Source organism: Pelecanus crispus, chromosome 3, assembly GCF_030463565.1.
Source record: "Pelecanus crispus isolate bPelCri1 chromosome 3, bPelCri1.pri, whole genome shotgun sequence".
NCBI classification, from domain to species: Eukaryota; Metazoa; Chordata; class Aves; order Pelecaniformes; family Pelecanidae; genus Pelecanus; species Pelecanus crispus.
Genome location: NC_134645.1, coordinates 81,205,498 through 81,229,907, shown reverse-complemented (window position 1 = coordinate 81,229,907; position 24,410 = coordinate 81,205,498). Strand labels below are relative to the sequence as shown.

Below are 24,410 nucleotides of genomic sequence, written 5' to 3'. Positions count from 1 at the left end.
TTTAACCCTGTGTATAACTGCTGTCCTCACCTATTTCACGGCTCGCATTCTCCACTGTACCACAGAGCTGCTGGTGATGGAGATATAAAGGCCCCAAGAGCCACTGCCTCTTCCCCCATCCCACTCCCAGGCAGAGGGGATGAGAGCCCAGGCCAGCACTAGCCCTGACTAGCCCAGGCTGCCCAGCCCATGCTGCCTCCAGGGGGGTTATTAATTGCCCCCCAGCAGTGGGAGAGCCAGGGAAGAGCAGCCTTTCCTACGTCCACATCTCCTGCCTGGTCCGGGGCAAAAATAATATTTTGCCCCTTCCTCAGTGGTTGTGCAGAGCCAGTGGGAATTTTGTCAGGGACATCTGCACTGAAATGATGTAGGGAGAGAGATGTTCAGAGTGTAACAGCCACTCTAAAAACTCTGGTTGTGGAGTTGCCTTCCTTGCTGTGCAAAAGTAAATGCAAATTAAAATGCAAATGTAAACACAAATGCCAGGCCTCCTGGGCTGCGCTCACTCAGTGCTACAGAAATCCCTTGACCTCTCAGAAACATCCAGGTTGCTGCAAATGTCCTAGTCCAGAGGAAAAAAAAAATACTGCTTTTCAGTCTGGGTTCCTGCCTTTCCTCCCCTATGTATAAGACTGGCAGCTGGATTTCTTTGCACAAAAAGGCAATTTCTGCACTGGGTGCACAGCCCACTCCCAACTTTAGCATGTGAAGCACACACTTAGGGTCTTCCTGGCAAACAAGCGATTCGTGGGTCATAATTGTGGACACTAAAACACCATTCTTTCAGCTGCTACCATGCAGCTGCCATTAAACTGAATGCATGAGAGACAGTCTGCTCCCCAAACACCCAGAGTGTTATTAATAAAAGAGAAGGAAAAATAATTTAAGTCAGGAGGAAGCCTGCAGGTGAAGCAGAGGTTCAGGGCCATAACTTTGCACCTTTCTTTTTTTCTAAACTAACTTTTGCAATGTCCATAGTAGGGCCCTAGAGCAGCTTTCTGGCCACTGATTACAGATGGGGGCTGCAGGCATGTCCCAGGTCCATGGGAGCCGCGCAGGGCCAGCACCCCATCCCAGTACGCTGGCGCATGGTGCCATCCACCTGAGAGCCTGGTGCTGCTCGGGGCAGGTGCCTCTCTGGACCACCACCATCCTTGGGTTCATCTGCCCCACGCCACAGCCCCTCCATGCTTTGCCCCACACAGTCAAGCACTAAGGCAAGGACCCTGCTGGTGCCCACAGGCATTTTAAGCAAGGAGAAATGCTCCTGCAAGTAGCAAAGCAAACCCCTTAGCAGTCACGACTCTCATTTAGGTTTACACTCATGGGTGGGGGTGACAGATCGGGATCCAGGCTGAGTGCACTACAGCTAATAATGTTACCTTAGATTTATACTAACGGCACTGACCCAAAACTGCATTGCTGAGGGCAGCTCTCTCCCTCTGCCCAGTAACAGGTCCCCTCGAGTGAAGGCAGACTGTGCTGCTTTGCAGGTGATCCTTAAAACGAGCGGCGTGCCAGCAGGGAAGCACACAGGTAACAAAGTGCTGGGGCAGTGCCGGGTCAGAGCACAGCCGTTACGGCAGTGATTTCCTATTCATGCTGCTGTGACACCAAAGCGTGGGCTGGGGTCCACGCACTCACCTGGCCTCCCACCTCGCGCTGCAGCCAACGAGCCAAGGCAGTGTGCCAGCAGAGGGGTCTGGGGAGGGGGAAAGGCAACACTCTGCAGTGGGTCTGCAAGCAGAGGCGGCTTGGTAGTCAGTGGGGATGCTTCACTGTCTAATATGGTGATTGAGTTGGAGGGAGAGAGAAATTACCCCTCTACCTTCCTGCCTGCCTGAAACTTGAAGGAACTTAATCTCTTTGACGCTTCTACCCCAGGGTCAGGTATGCTTGAGGAGGCCAAAAGTTATGGGAGAGAATTGACAGAAACAAGGACAATATGATCATACAAGCCTTGTTTCCTTAGGAAAAGAGATAAAAGAAATAGAGAGATATAAAATAATTAAAAAATTATCCCTGTCACTGCTGGGGCTCCTCAACACAGTGGTTCTCACCCAAAAATCTCCTCTATAGCCACTGGGAAAAATACCACAAATCAGCCCACTGCCTCCCTCTGGAAAGGTCCTACAGAGACCTGCAGTTCTCTAGCATATACAGTACAGGACCAAAAAAAGACAGTAATTTCTTCAGCCCTATTAAATCTTGAGCCCAAGCTGATCAAGCAGCCTACCTGCCTCCATCCGTCTGTTTTCATACACCTCTGGGCTTTCTGACGCAGCGTTGTACTGCTGGAAAGGCTGGTTGCTGAAGAGATTGTCACACAAGAGGCTGCGACAGAGCTTCTTCAGGAAGCGCAGGACATACCCAATGCTGTTCACTACCAGCAGGCTCAGGAGGTGCTGCTTCCCCTCAAAAGAAGCTGAAACTGGAAAGCAAGCAGGAGCAATTCAGTACCTGGGGATGCACAGCAGGAGGAAGAATGAGAGCAAGGGAAAAGATTTCACACAAGTATTTGTATGTCCTAAAATATTTTACATAATTACCCCACCTGAAGCACAAAACAAACTGGAGGACCTTAAGGAGCTGAGTTTGTGTGACCCAGATCACCTTCCCCCTGGAGCGCTGAAAGATGCTGACTGGCATAGCCAGCAATGCAAGGATTTCTCATATATGCATCCAACTGAAAACTGGATTGTATGATTGGAAGGAGACAATTATAATATCCTGGTCTAAGGAAGGGGAAAGAAAGTGATCTGCCAATGATGGGCTATTAGGCTGACTTCAGCAATAGCCAAGGTTTTGAAAGATAATGGGGAGACAAGAATTAAAGACATGGCTGTGAATGAATAAAAGGTACCAGGGTTGTACTGAAGAGAGGGCTACCAGCTTCACTGTGGATCTTTATTTACTGATTTAATTGCATTTATAGGCAAGGGAATGGTGGCAGTTGTGGTCTATCTGGAATTCAGTGAAGTATGAGAAATCTTTCATTAAACTAGAAATGATTGCATATGAAAGGTGAGTCAGGAGATGACAAGAGGCTCTGCTGGCCAGAGACCCCAAGCACTGCAGAGGAACTGGCAGTGGTCCGTGCTGGCACAAAAAGATTTTGTTGATGCTATAAACTAGGAGACATTATCAATGGAGAAGAGGATTGGGAGATTGCACAGAAAGGACTGGCTGATCTTGAGCTCCGCAGTAATAAAAGTGGATGGAAAAAAATACTGGAAAGTACACAGCAATCCATAATTTTTTCTAGGAGGCTCAACGTGACCTGATGGGAGGAGAAATGATGGGACAGGCTCACCAGATGCCCATGAGTCACCAAGGTGACACAGCGATGAAAAAGTCAGATATATTTCAAGGAGGTATTGAACAAAGCATTTCCAGGAGAGACAAGGGAGTGTCCTGGTGAAACCTGGGCTGGATTGATGGGCACCATTCTGATAATCCAGGCTCGAGAAGGGTGAATTCACACTTGAAGAGATGCACAGGCAGGCCACAGCGATCTTGAGGGAACAGAAAGTTTCCCTGTGGCACTGCAGCCATCACCATCTCTGCTACGTGGGGCTGTGGGAAGACACTTGCACTTCATTCACTAATCCAGTGATCTTCCTCACAATGCAGAGATGACCTGAAAGAAACTGTGTATTTCAGCCTAGCAGGATGAGGACTGCTCTCCAGAAATACATCTAAGTTTAACTTGAGGGTGAGAGCAAAGCAATTAAAATTCCTGGACAAAGCTGTCAGGGAATATATTTAGCCAGGAATCAAAAAGGGCATAGGTCCCAGCCATGAGAGAGATGGAGGGGTCACAACAGACCCACCAGGATCAATTAGCAGGACACATGCAGATGTCAACAGGTTTGCAGGGAGGACTACATGATACGGCTGCCTGAACTCTACCACCTGGAAGGTTTTTTCCAGTCCTACAGCCTCCAGTCACTACTAACAAGTATAAATTGCAGTGTTAGGCTTATAATCTTTGGGATGACTTTAGAGATTTCCTGATGGCCTGAGCTGCTGTAAGGGATGATGCTCCACAGCCAGTCGAGCATCTGTGAGCCAAGTCATGGGAAGACTGGAAAGCCCACGACAAAATCTGTCTGTGCTGCTTCTGGGCTGGGAGTGAGCTGCAATCTCAGAGCCACAACATGACTAGGAGGCCATTCACCCCTCCTCGATAGTTAGTAAAGGCACGAAGTTGGAAGCAATGTTGACCGGGTGCTTTTAGCTCAGGTACCTGAAACCGAGCCAGCTCAGAGGAACTGAGACCAAGGGGCTTGGCAGGCTCGGTGCACAATGTGACTCTCGTGCTTGTAATGAAAATCATATACGCAGCACAGAACCAGGCAAAAATGAAGCTTTACACTAAATTCCTTCAGTCTTGTGTTTCTGTGAACAAATTTGTATCATTCTTAGAGTATTCCTGACGTCCCTTAGGGAAGGCACACCTGTGATTAGAGAGAACTAGAGGAAAGGGAGGAAGCAGGATTTATATGCTGCACAGCGGGCACAGAAGAGTGTCCCAGTGGCACAGCTGAGCTGCTGTGGTCCCTGCAAAACTGATTGGACTTGTGGTCCTTGGCTTCGTGTTTGTGCCTGACTCATCCGTGGCAGCTCACTGGAGAGCATAGTTCCCATATTCCCATCATTGTTTCATTCCCACCGCATCCCCATGTGCTAAAGCAATCTTGTGACACAAAACTCTTGCTGTGATTGAAAGAAAAGTGCGTGAACCAAGCCAGGGGATTCAGCGTGGGACATGGGAGACTCATCAGGACACAGTGAGAAGTGTCACTGTGGGAAGATAAGGAGCTCCTGGGAAGTTCCCTCTGATCTGATTCTGTCTGATATATTTGTATAGTCCTGCTGTATGGGCAATTGCTGCAGGACTTTTGCATTTCCTACAGCTGAGAGCTGGTTTGGCTCATGAACTGCAGGCGGAGGACACAGCAGCAGCTGAACTCTCGGCAAGTTCTCCTTTAGAGCAACGTGTGGCAGAAACACGTGGCATGATGTGGGCTTGCAATGCTGCTCATCCTTGTACGGCTGCATCAAAACTCAGCTCACAGGCCTGGCCTCAGCACCGTTTCAAAGAGCGGGAAGCGCAGGACTCCGGAGCTAGCCCTATTCCTCCCTTAAATCACCCCTGCAATGCCCTTACCGATAGACTTTCATCTGACACCCGGGCAATTCCTGCAGCAGCTCATTTTACAAAGGCGTTAAGTGATGTTTAAAGCTGGTTGCCATCCTGCTGATGTGAACGGGACTGCTAGGACAGTCAGCACTGGGGATCAAGATAAGATTTCAAGCACTTCCCAACTGGCCACAAACCCCTTACAAAAATGCTTTACCTGATACCATCTCGCCTCCATAGCCCTGCTTGATGAGCGAGAAGACCACCTTTTGCTGGAGGGCGCAGTCGATGCAGGCCTGAACAGCCTGCTGCAGGGCCGTGGATGGTCTCTCGGGCCCAAAGTGCTCTGGGAGCTGCTGCACTTTTTTTCGGTCGAGGTACGGCCCCAGGTTTGCTTGTTTGTTGACGTAAATGCAGACTGTAGACACAAAATCCCAACGAGGTTATTACAAAATGGCCCAGAGAGCATCCTAGCAAATGCTAGCTTTATCCTTTTCTATTTCTTTCATGAGCTCTTCCATTTATCGGTGAATGGCTGCCATTTGCAATGGCACAGCCAGGCTTCCTTGCACTGATCACCCACTGTCTATGTGAACTGAGCTGAGTTTGGGCCTTTGCTGGGTGTCACAGGTGAGGATAAGCTATATGCAACTCAGGAAGCTCCTGGAAGCCCCCCTGTGTGTGCCTGGGTTCTGCTCTCTTGCAGACTCCCTTGTACATCCAGCTGGTGACCAGAAAAAATGCCCAGGAATTGCAGGACAGCAACTAGCAGGGGTGACCTTACAGCAATGGGTAAACTCCAGCCTAAGGTGGTTTTGTTTGTTTTGTTTAATCTCTCTATGTGTTTAGACTGGTTCATTGAAAGGCCCTCTGAGAAGCACTGTTCTGAGCTGAGTTTTGGGAGACTTTGGTTTCTTGCTGCTTCTGACCTTAATGCAGCTGGAATTTCTGGAGGTTTGTGCTGTGCTGATCTGCACAGTGCAATGCCAGAGACTCTGGTCTTTGGGAGCTTCCTGACCCCCCTGTACAAGCCAGCACTCTGCAAACTGCATTTCTTCGAGGGAAAATGTACATCATGTGCAGTGCGAAATCCTCATTTTGGACCAGAGCTGCACGACTGTGCTGTACAGGGCATCTGCAAGGGATGCCCCAGCCTCTCCTCAGCCAAGCCCTGCATGCCTCCTCTCACACAGCGTTGCCTGCGAAAGCAGTTTTTCTCCACGCCATCAAGCCTGCTGGCAATAGGCAAAAAATCAGCGTTCTCCTCTCGCTAGCATGAACTTATTTTAAGCTTGGCTGAGGCTAACTGCATCTCAGAGGAAGCGGAGATAATGCTGTGGTAACTAAGGGCGACTAAGACACAGCCTAAAGTCAGGCTAAAGTGAGACGTATTATAATAGCTGGCTGAGTGTGCTCGAGCTGTCATCTCTCAGACAATATAACATTATCCTCTGACAGAAATCAGATATGTGACAAAAAAAACATCAAGCAGAGTGGAGGACATGGTGACAGCTGTGTAAAGTTGGAAATAATTTACAGTTTGCATCACCGTAATGAAAATCTAGTGCAACTGTCACAGCACACTCCGCTACCCAGCCTCTCGCTGAACAGCACAAGGGGCTCAAGCAGTATATCCTGGGTAAACAGGAGGATAATAGCAATCATACTTATCATTACATAGCACTTTACACCTTCCAAGTGCCAAACAAACAAAGGGATAACACACCAAAAGACAGCAGCAGCATGCATGAATTGCAGGGGGCTGTCAGGGTGCAGCTTTCCTGGCATGCCACTGTGCCAAACCTTGCCAAATCTGCAGAATGGGGCTTCTGCGGTGACAAGCCACCATTTTTGGCCGGGGCTCAGCTGCAGGAGGACTCTGCAGCCTGCAGGCAGCATGCTGGGTCCCTCGCTGGGGAGCAGGGGCCCCTATGGTCTTTTCAGTACAGATAGGGAGGTAGAAGTTGACCTGAGCGTGCCTCCACCTCCTGCAAGCCCTGCTCCAGCGGGTGCCTACACGCATGGTTGGAAGGTGCTGGGAGAAAAGGTGCCAGCAGCATGGGGGTGGGCAGACAGAGGTGCAGGGCGCCGCATCCGCAGAGCCTGATACGCCCCTTGGAGCCTCTGCCTCTGTGGCCACCCTGGCAACCTGGTGGGGCTGGGGGACTGTGCCTCCCTGTCCCGCTCCGAAAGCAGCACTGGGCACGCCTCTCAGAGCAGCGCTATGAAATGCCACTCAGCTGATGTTTGCCAAGCGTTTTGCAGTCTTCGCATGTGAAGGGATAAATGAGAATAAAATATATTATTATCATCATCGTCGCTACGTTTAGTATCATTCTGCTACCAGAGCAGATGGAAAACTTCTCCTCTGTGCATCCCAGCTAAGAAATAATGGGATTTATGTGTTGTGTTTAGATTCTAACGTTATCTAATCTATTTCTCTGCTGAAATCTCAGGGTAAATAACTGTCTTGTTGATTTTCTTCTCATTTACATCAGTTTAAAAGCATTGATCTATGTTTCTTCTGGTCATATAAGTTAAGAAAAGACTAAGGCTATGCTTTCCGTGACTACAGACAGAAATGACCTGGTCTGCTGTTGCTATAAGGCATTGGGGTTTACGTGCTGGCTAATCCTGCCTACAGTCAGACCATGGCTCCTCCGTCCTTCTCCTCACAGCTGTAACAGATGCTTCATGTTCACACTGGGGTTTAGTCTGGGGTAAGTATCGGGTATAAAATGGTAGTATCCGTGGGACGTTGATGTCCACATTTCAAGAGGAATGGATCTGAGGTCTCCGCTAAACTTCACACATGGCAGTCAAAATATAGTCTTGCGGAACATCTGTGCTTTTTGTCACTGGCCATTAGTCTAATCTGGAAACGCCCCATTTTCATGAGCTGTGCCTGTTCTGGAAAGCACAGCATCTGGCTGTCAGCCCATGGTTCCTGCTCACCCCTGGGCCAAGGAGCACTTGAGGCGGGGTACCTGTGAGAGCCTGTGGGGTGGCTGAGTTGGGTATCGTAGCTGCATCCTGGGGGATTGAACTAATATCCGGCTCTGGTGTGCTTCTCGGCGGAGAAATCGCTAAGGGAGTCATCAGGACACGAGACTTCAGCTGCAAAAAATAACCGGTTGGGCAATGAAAATATACACAAGATATTCCAGTTTTATTCCATATATGTCACTCCCCACGAACTCCCATTCATTAGCAATCTGCTATTGCATCACTTTCTCCAGGCCAGGAGCATCCGTTCTGCTCCCGGGAGGATAGTGGAACCTGAAGCCTGACTGATTTGCAGCATACAGCAATGCCTTAAGTTACGGGATGCAAATATTATGCTACCCACTGGGTAGTTATTTACACCTGAGCAAATTGGGTATAACACTCTAACAAATCAGTGCAATGGCATTTTATGACCCATTTCATGTGGGTGTAAACAATTCTCTGCAACTCAGAAACACAGGGTCTTTAACTACACCATAATTTAGGGCCAAATTCTGCTCTTGGTTACAGGCGTGTAAATCTTCTGTAAATCCAGTGGCACCAAGAGGCTACTTTGGGCTGACATCCATGTAAATAAGCTAAGATGGTGCTCCACAGTGTGTTATTACTAGATAGTAAATACAAACTGCTGCACTGTTGCACCCAGTAATCTTCGTGACCTGCAGCCCAGCTTGGAGAAGTGAAACACAATGGGAATTCACAGTGCAATATCACTACATCTTTATGCTGCTGGTACCTGGCAACATCTCACCACTCAAGTGATGATCAAGTCCTCCTAATTACAAAGGGCTGACATGATGGATGTGACCTGAAGGTACCACTCTTGCTTTTCCTTTCGCTACGAAGGGAAGCGGGGGAAAGCGGAGAGCCAGGCACACATATTTACATATACTACACCAAGCTGTTCTTCTGGCAGGTGATTTTGTTGTTGTTGTTGTTTTTCAGTGGCCAAGCTTAAAAATGCTGTAAGTGACAAGCATAAGAATGAAAAGGAATTTTTAGACCTGTTAAATTCGCAGAGTATTGCTTCTCTCAGACCTTACGGCCAAGCTGGAAATAATGTACAAAGTATATTGTAGGTAGAAATGAAGCCAGACCACTACCTACAAACCCAAACTTAGAGCAAGTCCTGGTGGAGAGTTAGAGGTCATTTTTGATAAAAATTCATGTTGTGCATGATTATGATTACAACTGTGTAAAATAATGGTCACTGTTTCAGTGTAATGGTAAAACCGGAAAGCTGTGGAAGGGAGAGGAAAGGCTGTTGGACTTAGTGCCACCCAAGTGAGTTTTTTATCATTAAATCTTTGGGAGTTTGGATCATTCCCCAGTTACTAGCTTATCCCAGTGTGATAGAAATTGAAATTGTAAACGGATCACCCTGCCAAAACACCACCCCTACACATTAATGAGGGAAAAACCCTATGGTCAACATGACAAATTGATTACATTGGACCCTTTAAACCCTCCTCGGGATGTCAGTACATTCTCATAGTAGAGGCTGTCTCAAGCCTAATTATGGCAACTAAATGTTGGAAGGCTAATGGTCAGAGCACCATTAGAGGATTATCCTCTTGGTTTTCAAGCCTACCAACCCCCAATTTCATCCAAAGTGACAATGGCTCACATTTTTCCAACAAGGAAGTAAAAGAATGGGCAAAACAGGAGGAAATTCAGTGGGTATTCCATATTCCCTACTATCCTCTATCAAATGGGATGGTAGAAAGAGCTAATGGCTTATTAAAAAGGAGCCTTAAGCCGCATGAGACCCAGTAGCATGCTCGACTCTCCAAAGTACTTCATCAACTGAATAATCGATATGGGCTCACTGGCAGCCCTGTGAGCTGAGCGCTCTTTTACAAAAGCTGGACCTGATGCTCCACCTTCACCTCCAGATGAAAGAAAATACCCGATAACATCACAGCCAGAGCAATCTGTCATGGTAAATTTACAACAAATTGGAATTGTACCTATGACTCTAACAAAACCTTGTGGCCCACTTGCCTGGGAAGCTAATGACAACAGTGCTGCAAAACATAGAATTAGTGCACAATGGATTTTTCCTTCCTTTTAATGGGGTAACCTGTCCAGAAAACCCCACCGAGACTAGTTTTTCCCTTTTATCTTGCAGCCTCCTCCAACATTAAAATAAGATACATCGTCCTACTGCTGCTGAAGACTTTCATAATACTTGCTTCCCCACCAATGCCCACCTGTCTCAACTTAATTGTCAATCAAGGAATCAGCCACAATTGTGTCAACACAGATAACTGCCCGTCTTGTTACTAACAGACAGCAATATAAATGTGACTTGTAAGACACAACCACCTGTTAACGAGGAATATATATATGTTATGATTATTCGTGATAGCTCTTGCACACCATATAGAAAATGCTGTAACAAAAGTCATTGCTCAATATATGACATAGTGAAGGAGAATTATGAAGTTAAAATACCATGCAGATGGAACGCTCTGAAGAGATGCAATGTAATACTAGGAACAATATCTCTTAGAATCACTAAACCTATCACAACCATGTCAGTGCCTACTCTGAATACTACCCTAGTTTTACCAAGAAGTCTTACTGAGAAAACCCTAGGGTGGCCATGGTCTCAAGCTCGTGTTAAGTATACCAGGACTGTGGGAACACTCCCTAGTAAGGGAAATATGAATCTTTCCACTGTGGTCATATACACAACTGAAGTACACTTAGAAAATGAATGGGGCTGGGATAGAAATGAAACTGATGTTAATAAAATTCCCTGACTTTGGGGAATGGCAGGGACAGAAATTAAAATAGGATGCTGGATGATTGATGGATCTACCCTTGAAAAGGCAACTGAGATTTCTGTGTACAACATTACATCAAACCCAATAACAAAGGATACAAAATTTTGCGCCTCTGAAAGATTAGACTGTTGGTACAATTTTACTTTAGTACAACCTGTTTCATAATCTGCATCTGGGCTTACAGGAACATGGGACTATCATTTAAATTCAAAATAGACATTACCGAGGCCGGCACAACAACATCCACCATTCCTCACTTAAAATCCACCCTGACTGTCAAAGATAAGAAAACTCTATCCACACAAATTTCTAAAATTGGACCCTATAAGGCCAACAACAAGTGCTATTTAATCCATCATGGTCCCTCAAACGAGTAGAACTATCAATGCAGATCAGTATCTCTACAATTAAACCTATTTGCTCACTATTCCTAAGTATGTCCTATGCAGGATGGTTAGCATGGTTGCATGGACAAACCCTCACTTCTCCAAAACAATCAAGAAGAGATGTGACTGGTATTTTAGGAACAGGATTAGGAGTATTAAACAGCATGGACTCTGAAGTTTCAGCAAACAAAATAAGCTCAGCAACAAGTAATTTACACAAATCAGAACATCCATTGCAATATTCTCTATCTGCACTGGGAACTAACCAGTGGCTCTTATATGATATATTACTTCAGTGGGAAAGAATTAATGAAAAGGACTGTTGTGGTTTAATCTGGCAGGCAGCTAAACACCACACAGCCATTTGCTCACTCTCCCCCTCCCCAGTGGGATGGGGGAGAGAATCAGAAAAAAAAAGTAAAATTCGTGGGTTGAGATAAAGACAGTATAATAGAAAAGGATAATAATAATAATAATAATAATAATATACAAAACAAGTGATACACAATGCAATTGCTCAGCACCCGCTGACCAATACCCAGCCAGTTCCCGAGCAGCGATCACAGCCTCCTGGCCAACTCCCCCCAATTTATATACTGAGCATGATGTCATATGTTATGGAACACCCCTTTGGTCAGTTTGGATCAACTATCGTGGTTGTGCCCTCTCCCAGTTTCTTGTGCACCTGGCAGAGCATGGGAAACTGAAAAAGTCCTTGATTAGCATAAGCAGTACTTAGCAACAACTAAAACATCAGTGTGTTATCAACATTATTCTCAAACTAAATTCAAAACACAGCACTACGCCAGCTGCTAGGAAGAAAATTAACTCTATCCCAGCTGAAACCAGGACAAGGACCACCAACTAATTGTGAATGCACTACCTGCAGCTCAAATTAATGTCTCTCTCGCTCTTAGTTATATTCAAGCCCAATTGTGGATACAATCTACTGTGGCAGGAGTTGTGACTGAAGGTGAAGAGGGCACCTTACCCACTGAAATTCGAAAGGTAATCTGGGATAATGCAACTGAATTTGAAAGGAAACTCCAATGCTGGTGGTGTCTAGTCAATTTTGCCTATAACCCTACTGACAGTAAAGCCACAGCTTTTAATTTAACAATACGCAATGCTTCAGTATACACCAGATACCTAACCATTGCGCTGGGATTAAATCACAATGGAACTGTCCTCTGTCTGCTAGAACATAGAGTATGGGCCCAACAAAATGGGAATAAATGGCAAACTATTGATGTTGATGCATGTGTTGTACAGGAACAACGGGGATTTACCTGTGAAAGTAATACCATTGAGGCCCAAGACATTTGTCTTGACACTGAACAAAATGTTTGTCATTTTGAAATACATCCCGATGAAACCCCTGAAACCATACTTACATATGTTGGAAATGGATGCGTTTGTATGAGAACCGTTTGTGATTCTATATCTATAGACAACGCCACTATAGATATATACAATCACTCAGATATCTGTATTTGTAATTTTACCAAAATCATGGGATGCTACTTTAACTATTCAGCTCCTGTCACAACCCACCAATTGTTACAATCTAACTATACATCATCTCAAGACTTATTACCTACCCCCATTGGAATGAATCTCACATTGGTGAGAAGACTGTTGCAACATGATGACCTGAGTCAATTGCTAAAATGAATTCAGAACAATGGACAAAACCCCCTAATTACTGTCCATCATGACACAGAGGAGATATACCACGTCCTGGAAAGAGTGAAGAATGACAGAAAACATCACTGGTGGGAAACTCTTTTTGGATGGTCACCAACAGCAACTGGAGTTTTGAATTTGATGCTGCATCCAGTTGTAGTTTTGTTAGTTTTAACCTTATTATGTTTATTGCTTATAATCATTCTGTATATCAAAGTTTGGCAAAAAATGAAACAAATGACATCAGTCCAGCAGGTAAAACACATACAATCAACTGATACTGTATGTAAAATGGTATATAACTAATATTAATATTAATTAGAACACAAACTAAAATAATTGGATTCTTACCACTGATCTGCAACACCGCACATATTTATAACATAGAATCATAGAATAGAATCATAGAATCGTTTAGGTTGGAAAAGATCATCCAGTCCAACCATTAACCTACACTACTAAGTCCACACTAAACCAATCAAGGGTAGACTAGACTAAACCATGTCCCGAAGTGCCACATCTACCCGTTTTTTGAACACTTCCAGGGATGGTGACTCCACCACCTCTCTGGGCAGCCTGTTCCAATGCTTGACCACCCTTCCCGTAAAGAAATGTTTCCTAATTTCCAACCTAAACCTCCCCTTGCGCAACTTAAGCCCATTTCCTCTCATCCTATCACTAACTACATGGGAGAAGAGGCCAACACCCACCTCACTACAACCTCCTTTCAGGTAGTTGCCATAAAGGCAAGAGGTAACTGTACTACCACTCTATGAGTCAATAAAGTGGATTGACTGTAGTCACAGGGTGGAGTGTGACGGATGCGCTTGACCCCTTGACCAGACTGGTGGTGGTTTGGTGCAGGTTCCGGAAGAGGTAAAGGCCTGAGCTGTAGTCAGGCCATGAACTCCTTATGTTTCAGTCTGTTCTCTGAAAACCCACAAAGGAGCAGAGTGACACAGTGAGCATCAACGCATATGAGCTTGGAACACCGATCATGTGATTAACACATGAAGAGTGGGAGGCTTTTCCAAGACTCATTTATCAAGGAACAAAGAAAGTTGTGGGAACAAGGAGTCTCCTGCATGCCTTCCCCATCGCATGTAATTTGACTACGAGCCAACCACTTTATCCTATAAATATGACAGCCTAAGGGAGCTGCCTTTGAGCAATCCCTGCTAGGTAGCATGGCTTCATGGCAGCGATCTCCCCTTGAGCTGGGACACCTCTCAAGGTTGCTCCTCAAGGCACAGAGACCTTCTACCAATGACACATATTTGGTAAGCAACTGGTATCGTGCATAATCTTGTAGTATGGTCACTTTGATTTTGTCTTGGTAACTTTGCATGCTGAACTGATTTTACTGAAACGTTACAGAACCTTTGCATGTACAATCCCCTAGACATAAACTGTTGACCAAGTCTGAGACTAAGATTAAACCTAGCCGCACCTAAGCTTCATCAGTTTAGAAAGCAAGGGAATCTACTCCCAACCTCGTGACTCCATGGGAGGGTCCTCCTTACTCTTTGCATCCACAGTCTCTCTGTAAATCATTCTAACTCAACTGTAACTCAGTTTTTCTTTGTATGATTCCTCCATGCAGTAATTAATACAGTGAACCTTGCCATCGAACTTTGTTAAGTCGCACTTTTACAACATCATCTTAAAACCACTTTTGTGAATACCTTTGTCGGTGATTCCTTAAGTGTTCTAAATCACCTATTCATGACACCCAGTGAGGGCTTCTCTAAGAAAGAATTCAAGGTGTCTCTTGCTTTCAGTAGCACAATAGCCTATGTTGGGATGGTACCCATCAAAACAAACAAAGAAGCCATCTTTGTTGAGATGGCTGCAATTTTTGCCTGCCAGATCTCCACCAAGCCCTTCACAAACTTTCTCCTTTACACAGCCTTGAGTTCCCCTCAGAGGAGCCTCTGTGGAAAGATGGGTGCAGTGAGCCCCAATGGAAATAAAAGCTGGCTCCTCATCCAGGCACCATCCCTGCAGGCTCTGTTTGGTGTCTGGGGCAGAGGCTGTCCCACCTGTCTCAGAAGTGCCAGGCACCACCTCCACATGGTGCCACCGCCTCCCCTCCCCGGGGGTGGGCTAAATCCCTTTGGATTTAGCCTGAACAAGGGAGAAAATGTGAATATAAGTGAATATTATTCAGTGAAATATAAGTGAAAATAAGTGAATCTAAGACAAGCTATAGATTTTACCTCCTGCTGTATGGCAGCCATAGGGGACTGCAATGCCAGTCCTTACTTGCCTGTGTTGTCCTGTTTCTATAGAGTTGTCTTGCCTCGTTGTTGGTTTGTTTTCCCAGCAATTAAATGGGAGGAAAGCAGTGCTTCAGAAATCAAGATCCTGATCCAGTTTGGGGTTTACCCCATGTGGGAAGGTGAGAAGCAGCAAGGTTTGTTTTTGTTCTGTAGCAACATGTCGATGACTCACTTTTCTATGCTGAAGTGGGCTGGCACTGTGAAACTTAAGGGTAGCCCTTATGCTAGGCTTCTGGGCTCACTTTTGACCATACATACATATGCATATATAATAAATGCATATATACATATATATGTTAGTATATACACAGATATACAAGCATATACATTTATAGAGATGTACATATATATTTGTATATATATTTATGTATACATATATATAGAATCATAGAATGATTTAGGTTGGAAAAGACCTTTAAGATCATCAAGTCCAACCGTAAATCTAACACTGCCAAGTCCGCCACTAAACCATGTCCCTAAGTGCCACAGCTACAAGTCTTTTAAATACCTCCAGGGATGGTGACTCAACCACTTCCCTGGGCAGCCTGTTCCAATGCTTGAAAACCCTTCCAGTGAAGAAATTTTTCCTAATATCCAATTTAAGCCTCCCCTGGCACATTTCCTCTTGTCCTATATAAAAATATATATATGGACTCATACATGTACACATCCATATAGACACTATTTTGGAGACAGCACACCTAATAACTTCTGTTTCACTTGCGGGATGGCTCCTTATCTCCCTTACTGGCTTACAGCCCAGTGGCCCCAAACACAGGCACACAAGTCCCCTCTCCGGCCCTTGAGCCTCGTGTACCATCTAACCGTGCACTGCCCCACCAGCAACATCAGCCCGGTGGAGGGGTGGAGGTGAAGGTGGGATGGTGCCCAGTAGAACTCTTTCTCCACCTGTTCCCTGGCTCTTGGAGGCCCAGGCAGGCTTATATTCAACAGCAAATAAACATAGGGCAAGACTTGTGTACATTCTCCAGCTTGGAAGCCCCTTCTTGGCAGTTTGTTTTAGCGAACAGTTTACTGCAAACTTAATTGTAACAGTATGTGCTCTACTGCCTCTGGATACAGATAAATGCCATTTTATTAGGGGTAGCAGAGAATGTGCCTTCATTAGATCAAAATACAACAATGCCTGATTAGAGGAGACAGTACACTAGCAAACATGGCTTAAATACCTTCTGGACACTGAAACCTTGAGTAGTCCCTGAATATCGCTAAGCGTAGATCTCCAAGTATTTAATTTAAAGATATCTTTTCTTGGACTGATCCTTCTCTATCAAAAAGCCAACCCAACCAACCAGCTGACTGACTGAGAGCTTGGCAGTAGAGAGCACATATGCATAAAAGTGAAAAAAAGCGGTGAAGAAGAGAACGAGAGAGAGAAAAGGAGACAGAGCAAATCTGTCAAAGCACTTTGGGAAACCCTTGTGGTAAGACATTCAAATCAATTTTTGAATATCAAATGTCATAAGTTTTAATGTGCACAGCATGAGATATAAAAGGCAATGGTTGCTTTAAAACAAGATTTGCAACCAGCCCCCCCCAGTCTTATGGACCTTCTACCATGGAAAAGAGATCAGAGAAAGCTGATCAGCGATTTAGGGAAGAAAATAAGTGTGTCTACTTTGTGAAAGTCACAATGCATTAGATACAGAGAGAACTTGGGCTTTTGTGGCATTGATGCTGGCTGCAGGCTTATCCAAGTATGCAGTGGCCCCGGACAGGCAGGACCCTGCTGAGTCCTGGAGTTTCTGTTATGAGCTGCACACCCATTGGGATGATTCATCTAGCTGATATTTCTGTCATTCCACACCAAAAAAAAGTGAAAGAGGGGGAAGAACATTTCCCAGGTAGCTTTTTCTTCTTCTGAACAAGTTCTCTGCCAGCTTGTATAATAAAATACACAGGAAAGAAACAAGCTGAACCAAGATGCAAACTTTCCCTGTACTTTTCTTAAACCACTTCGATTATAGGTCCTCATCTTTATGGCTCCTGGTTCCCCTGTACTGGTTGTCCCTTGCCCTGACAAAACATTTGCTAGGAAAGTCTGGGGTTCACCCCATCCCTGCAGGCCTGTGTCCTTCAGACAGAGAGACACCTCCTGACCACGAGAGCTTTTGCTGCTGGAGGGAAACCCACCTCCAGCCCCTGCAGATGTGCACACAGATGTGCACCAAGGTGAGTGCCTGGGCCAGCCTGGTCCTTCTGTGTGGGCTTCTGTGGCTGGGCAGAAAGGTGCCATTAAACCTGCAGCAGGGAAGCACAGAGCTTCCAAGTACATTTTTTGGGGTCCTTGACTATACCTCGCGCTCTCTGTGCATTTGGCTGCGGGTGAGGAGGCTGAGCACAAGGCAAGTGAGGGCTCAGCTCAGTCACTGGGGCAGAGAGGGGTCAGCACTGTGCTGGCAAAGACAAAACACAATCCAAGGTCTTTCCTGCCTTTTCTTCTTGTGTCATGCAGTGCCTTTCTTCCACACAGCAAATGATGCAGGGGAGTCTGCACGCAGCCTCCTACGCCCCTAAGTGTTTTGCAGTGAATGAAGCTGGTAACCTTAAGAGGAGGATACACAACCTTGAAATCCAAGGCTGTATCACAGGACAGGTGAATAATCAGGGTACTTTAAGCTTGTCTGTGCAATCTCAGTCCCGGTGTGTCCGAATCCTGACTGCTTATTTGTCATCATTAATAGTGACTTCTAGGGCAGCAGGGGAGCCTATGCCCTGTAATGGAAATTGTCACTCCACGCTCCATGCGCCGTCCTGCGCAGGGTGACTCTCACTGCCCGCCCCGCCTGGCAGGAGCTTGCGAGGTCCCGGCCGACCGCTCGCCCCAGGCTGCAGCCACCACCCCTGGGCAGGAGCTGCTGCGGTGGCACTGGAGGACAAACTGCCCTCGGGCTGCTCGGATGGGGCCATGGTTTTGTTGCCCTCTAGGAGGGATGTGGTGGGCTTTGCCATAACACTGCCCCGCACTCAGGTTGCTCCGATATCCTCTAGCACCGCAAATCCCACCGTGATGCTAACACAGCCTTCCCTTGTACGGGCTTTCCGGGCAGCATTTTGGGGCTGCCCCTCACTTACAGCCAGAGAAATAAAACGGATCCATCTACTAACCACCCCCCAGCTGCCAGAATAGACTTTTTGCTAATGAGATTCAGTCAGAAAGAATATTGTATTTAGGGAAAATGTAGCATTTTATGGCAAATCAAATCGCATCAAGTACAAAACCGTTTTTGGAAAAACAGCTGATGAAATTTTATAACCAAAGCTGTGAAAAAATAAACAGGATAGAAAGGAAAAGGACCTTGCTTGGTGGTGAAGCGTGATGAAATGTCATTTCAGGAAGGCACAGATATTTGCTTTAATATCAATGAAAACAGGCAATGGGTCATCTGGCTATAAAGAGCATGTGATTAAAAATGTCTGTTATTCACATCTCGGTCAAAATAAATTTAAATCTAGGCTGTAAATTCCTAGTTTGCTAAAAATTCAGAAGTATTTTTCCATCTGTTCTGTAATAATTCAGCTATCTGGTTGCTATAAAGAATTTGGGTGTCTGCCATTTGGGCAGGGAGTAATTTTTTAAAATGCGTTTAAGTCTCATGGTATCTGAAAGTCATACAATTAGCGAGCTAATTAAATCAAGCTAGAGTTCCCCATCAAAAAATGTAATCTTTGACTTGCGCTGGGGCAGTGTTTGTGATGGAGAGGGGTTCACTTCAGCTGAGCGCACGGCATACAAAGGCACCTCACAGAAAATGTTGCTTTCGTGTATGAATCGTATAGCACAAATAAACAGCGCCAGGCCAGATGCCTCGGATGCTACAGCTCATGACTGTCAGCCCCAGAAACTTAAGCTATCAGTTATAAAAGGATATCTTTTTACTTGCCATCACTCACCAAGAAATAACATCATCCCAGATTCACTGCCAAAGAAGGGATGCCGTTGCCTCCCCACTAAGTCCCTGGGGATGGGGAGGAGGCATGTGTGGTACCGAGCAGGGGAAAAAGCTTCCCTTTGGAATAGGAGGGGGCAACAGCAATCAACTGCTTGGCCATCTAGGTCCAAAGTGCAATGTTACTGCAGCATTTTAGGAAATTTAAGTTTCCCTTTCCACTTCTCCCACTTACAAATGTGTGGTGGTTGGTGAAAGGCTTTTTCACAGGTGGATGGGTGCATTTGGGGTGGAACAAAACATACTCCTGAGCAATTTCTATTTTTTTTTTCAAATTACAAATCAAATGTAAATTCAGAATAAGAAATGGGGGTCAGCCAGACAAGCATGGGTAGAAGGGTTTGTGTGCTGAAACTCTGCATACAAGATCATTGTGGTATTTGGCAAATCACTTAATCATCTCAGGGACTCAATTTCACCACATCTCCAAAGTATTATTATTCCAGACTTGGATGGTTTTTATCTAAAGAGCCTATAAGCGTCCCAGAGTTACTAATAATAATTTAAATTATTGGTATTAACAAGTAACTCAAGTAAAACAATTCAGATATTTCTGTCCCAGAGTTTTAACCTAATACTGAAGTGAAAAATAGTAAGTATTTCCATATTCCACATTTTACAAAACACTAGAGTAGTTGCCCCAGTTTTAGCGCAGACATGCAGCTCTGTTTTGGACTACCGCTATAAAATTCTGCGCTGGTCGAAAGAGAGACACCTGAGCCTGCTGTCAGGTTGGCTCTGCTTGGCCACTGCTGTTATATCATTCACGTTACCAATGTTAAGGCTTTTCAGAAGAAATGGGAAGCTGCAGCTGGAACTGCTTCTTAGCCATGCAAGGTCTGTTTTCAGCACATGCTGAAACACGCTTCATTATGTGCCTCCATAGCAGAGAGGGGTACGGATGAAGTAGGGACCGCATGGAGAGACGCGGGAGAAGGCAGAAGATGAGGAGAAAGCATGAAGGGCTGAGGTACTGATGGCTGCTGGAGTAGGTGTTGCACAGGGGGATGCAGAGGAGGAGGGGATTCTGGAAATGGGATGCAGAGGGGTGGTGAGGAGGGCTTTGCCTGGAAAAGAGAGGGGGAGCATGGAAGATGGGAGGAAGAAGAAGGTCTGGCAGGAGGTGAAAAGGAGGGAAGGGCAACGATAAGTGTAGCCTGCTCTAGATAAAGCCCAAACCCAAGGAGCTGAGACATTTGGTCCTTGTGCCCGGAGCTCAGCCGGCAGCGCTGTGCATGGGGCCTTGCTGCCTCCCCTGGACCAGGAGAGACCCAGGGAAAAGCTGGGCAACGCTCAGCTCTGCCTGATGCTTGCACAACTTTGCCTGTCCCTGCATTTCACCTGAAGTTTTAGGAGAAAATGTATTAAACCCAGCAGAAGGTGGAGAAGGAGCGTGAAAAACACACATCTACCTTGTACCCAGGTTTTCTCCCTCTCTTCTTTGGGATCTTCACGACTGGCAAAGCACCGGCTGGTGCCGAGTAGAGGTTGTGAACAGCCATTTTGATGGGTGCTGGCTGGAGCGGGGGCCGGCCTCGCTTCCTCCCCGTCATTCTGGGGGCCTGCATCTCCGCGGGGGCCAGGCTGGGAGGCAGGCACGGCAAGTGGCTCATCTGCCCCGGGGCTGCTGACCAACCAGGAGGGAGAGAAAGAAAGAAAAAAAAAGAGCTTTTTAATTTTTTTTTATTTTAGGCTTTTCATCCAAACACAGCGCAGTAACACGTTTTCGCATGCTGTCATTTTCTCTGTTACTGGCGATCGTAAAGCAGCAACAAATACACCGCAGATTCGCACTCCTGGGTGGGATTCACGTCACCACAGCTGCCTCAGCTTCTTCAAAGCGGGACAAAACCCTCGTCAAGCCCAGTTCTCTCCACTGACTGTGAATACAGTACAGGCAGCTGGCTCAGGTGGCGAGGTCTCTGCTGCAGATGTTTAATAGGTGAACCCCACAATGGCCACCTTAACCCTGCATCCTGGAGATAAGCGTGATGAAGGCACATGATGAGCTTGCAACCATTAGTGCCTGCTTTCAGAGAGGTTTGGAGCAGCTGACCTACTGAGGTCCCTGCCAACCTGATTTTTTTGCGGATTTTGTGGTTCTGCAAATCTTCCCTCACCTCAGAAATGCTACCGATACCGAAATGGACTTCCCTCCACGTCATACACTGCATTCCTGAGCAAGGAGGCAGAACCGGAGCACAAGGCTGCCGGCACAAGGTAGCCACGTTAGAGTAGAATTGCCAAACATTTACTCTCTGCAATTTTATAGCATCTGTTACTACGTATGTTAGTAGTGGGCTTTTGGATGTACTCCATCAAAAGCTGTTCTTTCACCACAACTCCATGCAGCTGATTAAGTTGAGCAGGGGTAATGGAGTGGAATCTGGTCCATTTTCCTCCATTCAGGTTTTAATAAAGAAAACAAATAACAACCATACACAGAGTACCAAGGGAATATACAGCATTCTTCACAGCTCCTGGCAAGGGTCACGTGCTAACAAAGGTCAATTAAAAAAAAAAACAAACCTGCAGAAATACATTTTCAAATGTTCGTTTGTCCAGGCATCTGCTTTCCTGCATGTGGCCAGAATCCTAGTCCCAGTCCTGCCTGCATACATTGTTAGACATAAGGGTCTAAGCAATTCTCATGCTTTAATGATAAGCCTTGCGATGGCTGACGTTTTCAATTTCATGCTCCCTCAGGCCAGTGATAACAGAAGACTCCCTGCTCTCTGTTTTTTACAGAGCAGACTCATATCCCTCTCAGCTACAGAGAAAAGCCTAAAGATGTGGTCCCAGAGCATCCTCTAAGCTCAAAGAACATAAAGCAAGTAAAGGTTTGTTTATTACTACAAACAACTACAAATTTTTACAAAATCTACAAACTACAAAATCTACAAACTATAAAATCTACAAACTTCTCACTACACTTGAGATCTCACAATTTCAGAACCCAGTGTGATTGGCCTGATCAGAGTTGACATTTCTGGGAATGAGATCAGGGTTGCTTACCCACATAGTGGGAAGGGCACCGCTTGATAGGGGCCTCTGGTGACAAGTGTCTGCAGCTGGGGACTTCTCTGCTTCAAAGGCAAATATGTTTTGCCTAGTTAAAACTTTGTAAGCATAACTGACCAACAAGCGACTCACTTCCCTGGTCTTATCCAGTCAATAGTTTACACAGTCTGCTGTAGGATAAGAAAAATAAAGAGCCCCCAGCTCTACCCTCCAGTAAATGCATTTATTTGCAACATTTTAAAAACTGGGATTTTTTAATAACACTAGGAGTATCTGCTCAGTTCAGACAGATCCATTATATATGGCAGGACTTATAGATGGACTATAAAATTTCCAGTCTTCAACATCAGCTGCCTAAAACTCTCATGCAAACACTGAATGTCTAACATCAGATCAGAGCAAACCTGCAGTGCCTAATTTACCATATTGTCCAGGGCCGCTGTGGTTGCATTCTCCAGGAATGCTCAGCAAGCTTGGGAACCACCTGAAAGCCTGCCATGGGGCTCTGATTTTTCCCAAACAAAAGTCTTGTGTGACTGCACAGAGTATAGTTTCAGGGTTAAAAGCATCAGGCTTGCCACAGCAGGAGTCAAATGGAAAATCTCCGTCTACCCTGAGCATCACTGCCTTCCTTCTGTCTTCAGCAGTGTGCATTTTCCTCCCTGTAGTGCTTTCTGAGGGACACCCTCGGTGTCTCTTCCACTTCCCAAAACAAAACGTGCCTGGGACGTTATGTTACTGGCTGACTGTGGGCAGGGAGTTTGACAAGGAAGGGAAATGCAAGGATTACACAGGATTTGGCACAAAAGCCCACTATGAAAGCCTAGTGCTTCAAGCTTTGCATTTTGGTCTGCTTTAACAAAGTCTGGCAACGCGAACTTTCACAGAGGAGCTTGGCAGAGGCCAAGGAAGACAAGCCCAGCCCAGGTTTTCTCCCTACCTAGGGAAGAGCAGTAGTTCCTCTGGTAGTGGCCACTGGTGGCCATGAGGCTGTGAAACAGGGGATGTGGACCTGCATTGAACACAACACTGCATTGCCTTTATTGTATTCTGCTTTGATGGTAAAGGTAGCTGGTGGCACCTCAAAAACTCTGAGAGTGAACAGCCCCCGAAGCAAAAGAGCTGCTGACCTTGAGCACTTCTTTGACTGAAGTGTTGCCTTCTTTTGCAACTGGTAAAGTATTAAACACGTGGTGGTCAGGAAACATACTAAATACTAGCAATCACATTTTTTTAGTCCTCTCTGCTCTCAACACTTGTGACACTGTGTGTTGGCAAAACTCAAGCTCTTTGCCACATGTGCTGACACACAAGACCCAACTGGACTGTGCACAAAATGAGCTCAGTGCAATGTATTTCAACTGATACAGCAAAGACAAGAAGTCAACTGCAGTATACAAGCTGTTGCTATTACGCTTAATTACAAACCGAACCATGACTTAATTCTCCTTTTGTTTATGCTAAGGGAAATGGAGAGCGCCTTTGGTGGCATTTACTTGTGTTAGGCTGCTGCAGATCCTGGAAGGCAAGTGAGCTCCCCAGCAGTGGGGGAAGACAGCAGACAAGCAAAAATTGCCTCTGTCTGACAGGGGGTGACAGCACAACCTCCTCTTACAGCCAAGAGAAAGCTCTTGGACAGGCTGGAAAAACATTCAGTCAAATTGCGGGTCAGGCAGAGGGACACAGGGCTTGTCTGACTGCTCCCCGACAAAGCCAGGGTGTTACCTTGGAAGGACTTTTTCTGTGGCAGCTCCACCCGCTGCCACAGCCTGGGCTTGACCCCCAGCTCAGCTGCTGGAAAGCTAGGTAACTTCAAGGCAATTTAAGAGAACTTGATGCAATTTAAGGGCAAATTCAAGGAAGCAAGTTACAGGCTACTAACAAAGGCACCCTCTTAGTTCAGGAAATCACTGTGGTTCAAATAGCCCAGGAGAGTATTTTGGGAGGGAAATCAATATACATTTGCCCTGTCCTTGTACTATTCCTAAGCCGCCAGCTTTGGATGGCCAAGCATGGCATCGCTTCAGTCTGACCTAGGTCTGTCACTTTCCTATTCTTAGTATAAAAATAACAGCAGGAAACTGCTTTACGTTTATGGCTTCTCATCGCTTAATGCAGGG

General features: G+C 45.8%; 1 protein-coding gene across 2 annotated transcripts in view; it reads right to left on the bottom strand.

Moving 5' to 3' along the window:
• Window positions 1–20,882, bottom strand: part of SCML4 (Scm polycomb group protein like 4) — a 49,477-nt gene extending 28,595 nt beyond the window's left edge. The window contains exons 1-5 of one of the 2 annotated variants that reach the window (XM_075708392.1): window positions 20,682–20,837; window positions 8,134–8,263; window positions 5,364–5,564; window positions 2,237–2,431; window positions 958–960 (exon numbers count right to left, since the gene is read on the bottom strand). In XM_075708392.1, the coding sequence (XP_075564507.1) occupies window positions 958–960; window positions 2,237–2,431; window positions 5,364–5,564; window positions 8,134–8,263; window positions 20,682–20,837 (685 nt within the window). Of the gene's footprint in view, window positions 1–957; window positions 961–2,236; window positions 2,432–5,363; window positions 5,565–8,133; window positions 8,264–20,681 lie in introns of both variants that reach the window. The other variant, XM_075708391.1, reaches the window with a different exon arrangement.
• Window positions 20,883–24,410: the final 3,528 nt, after the last annotated feature.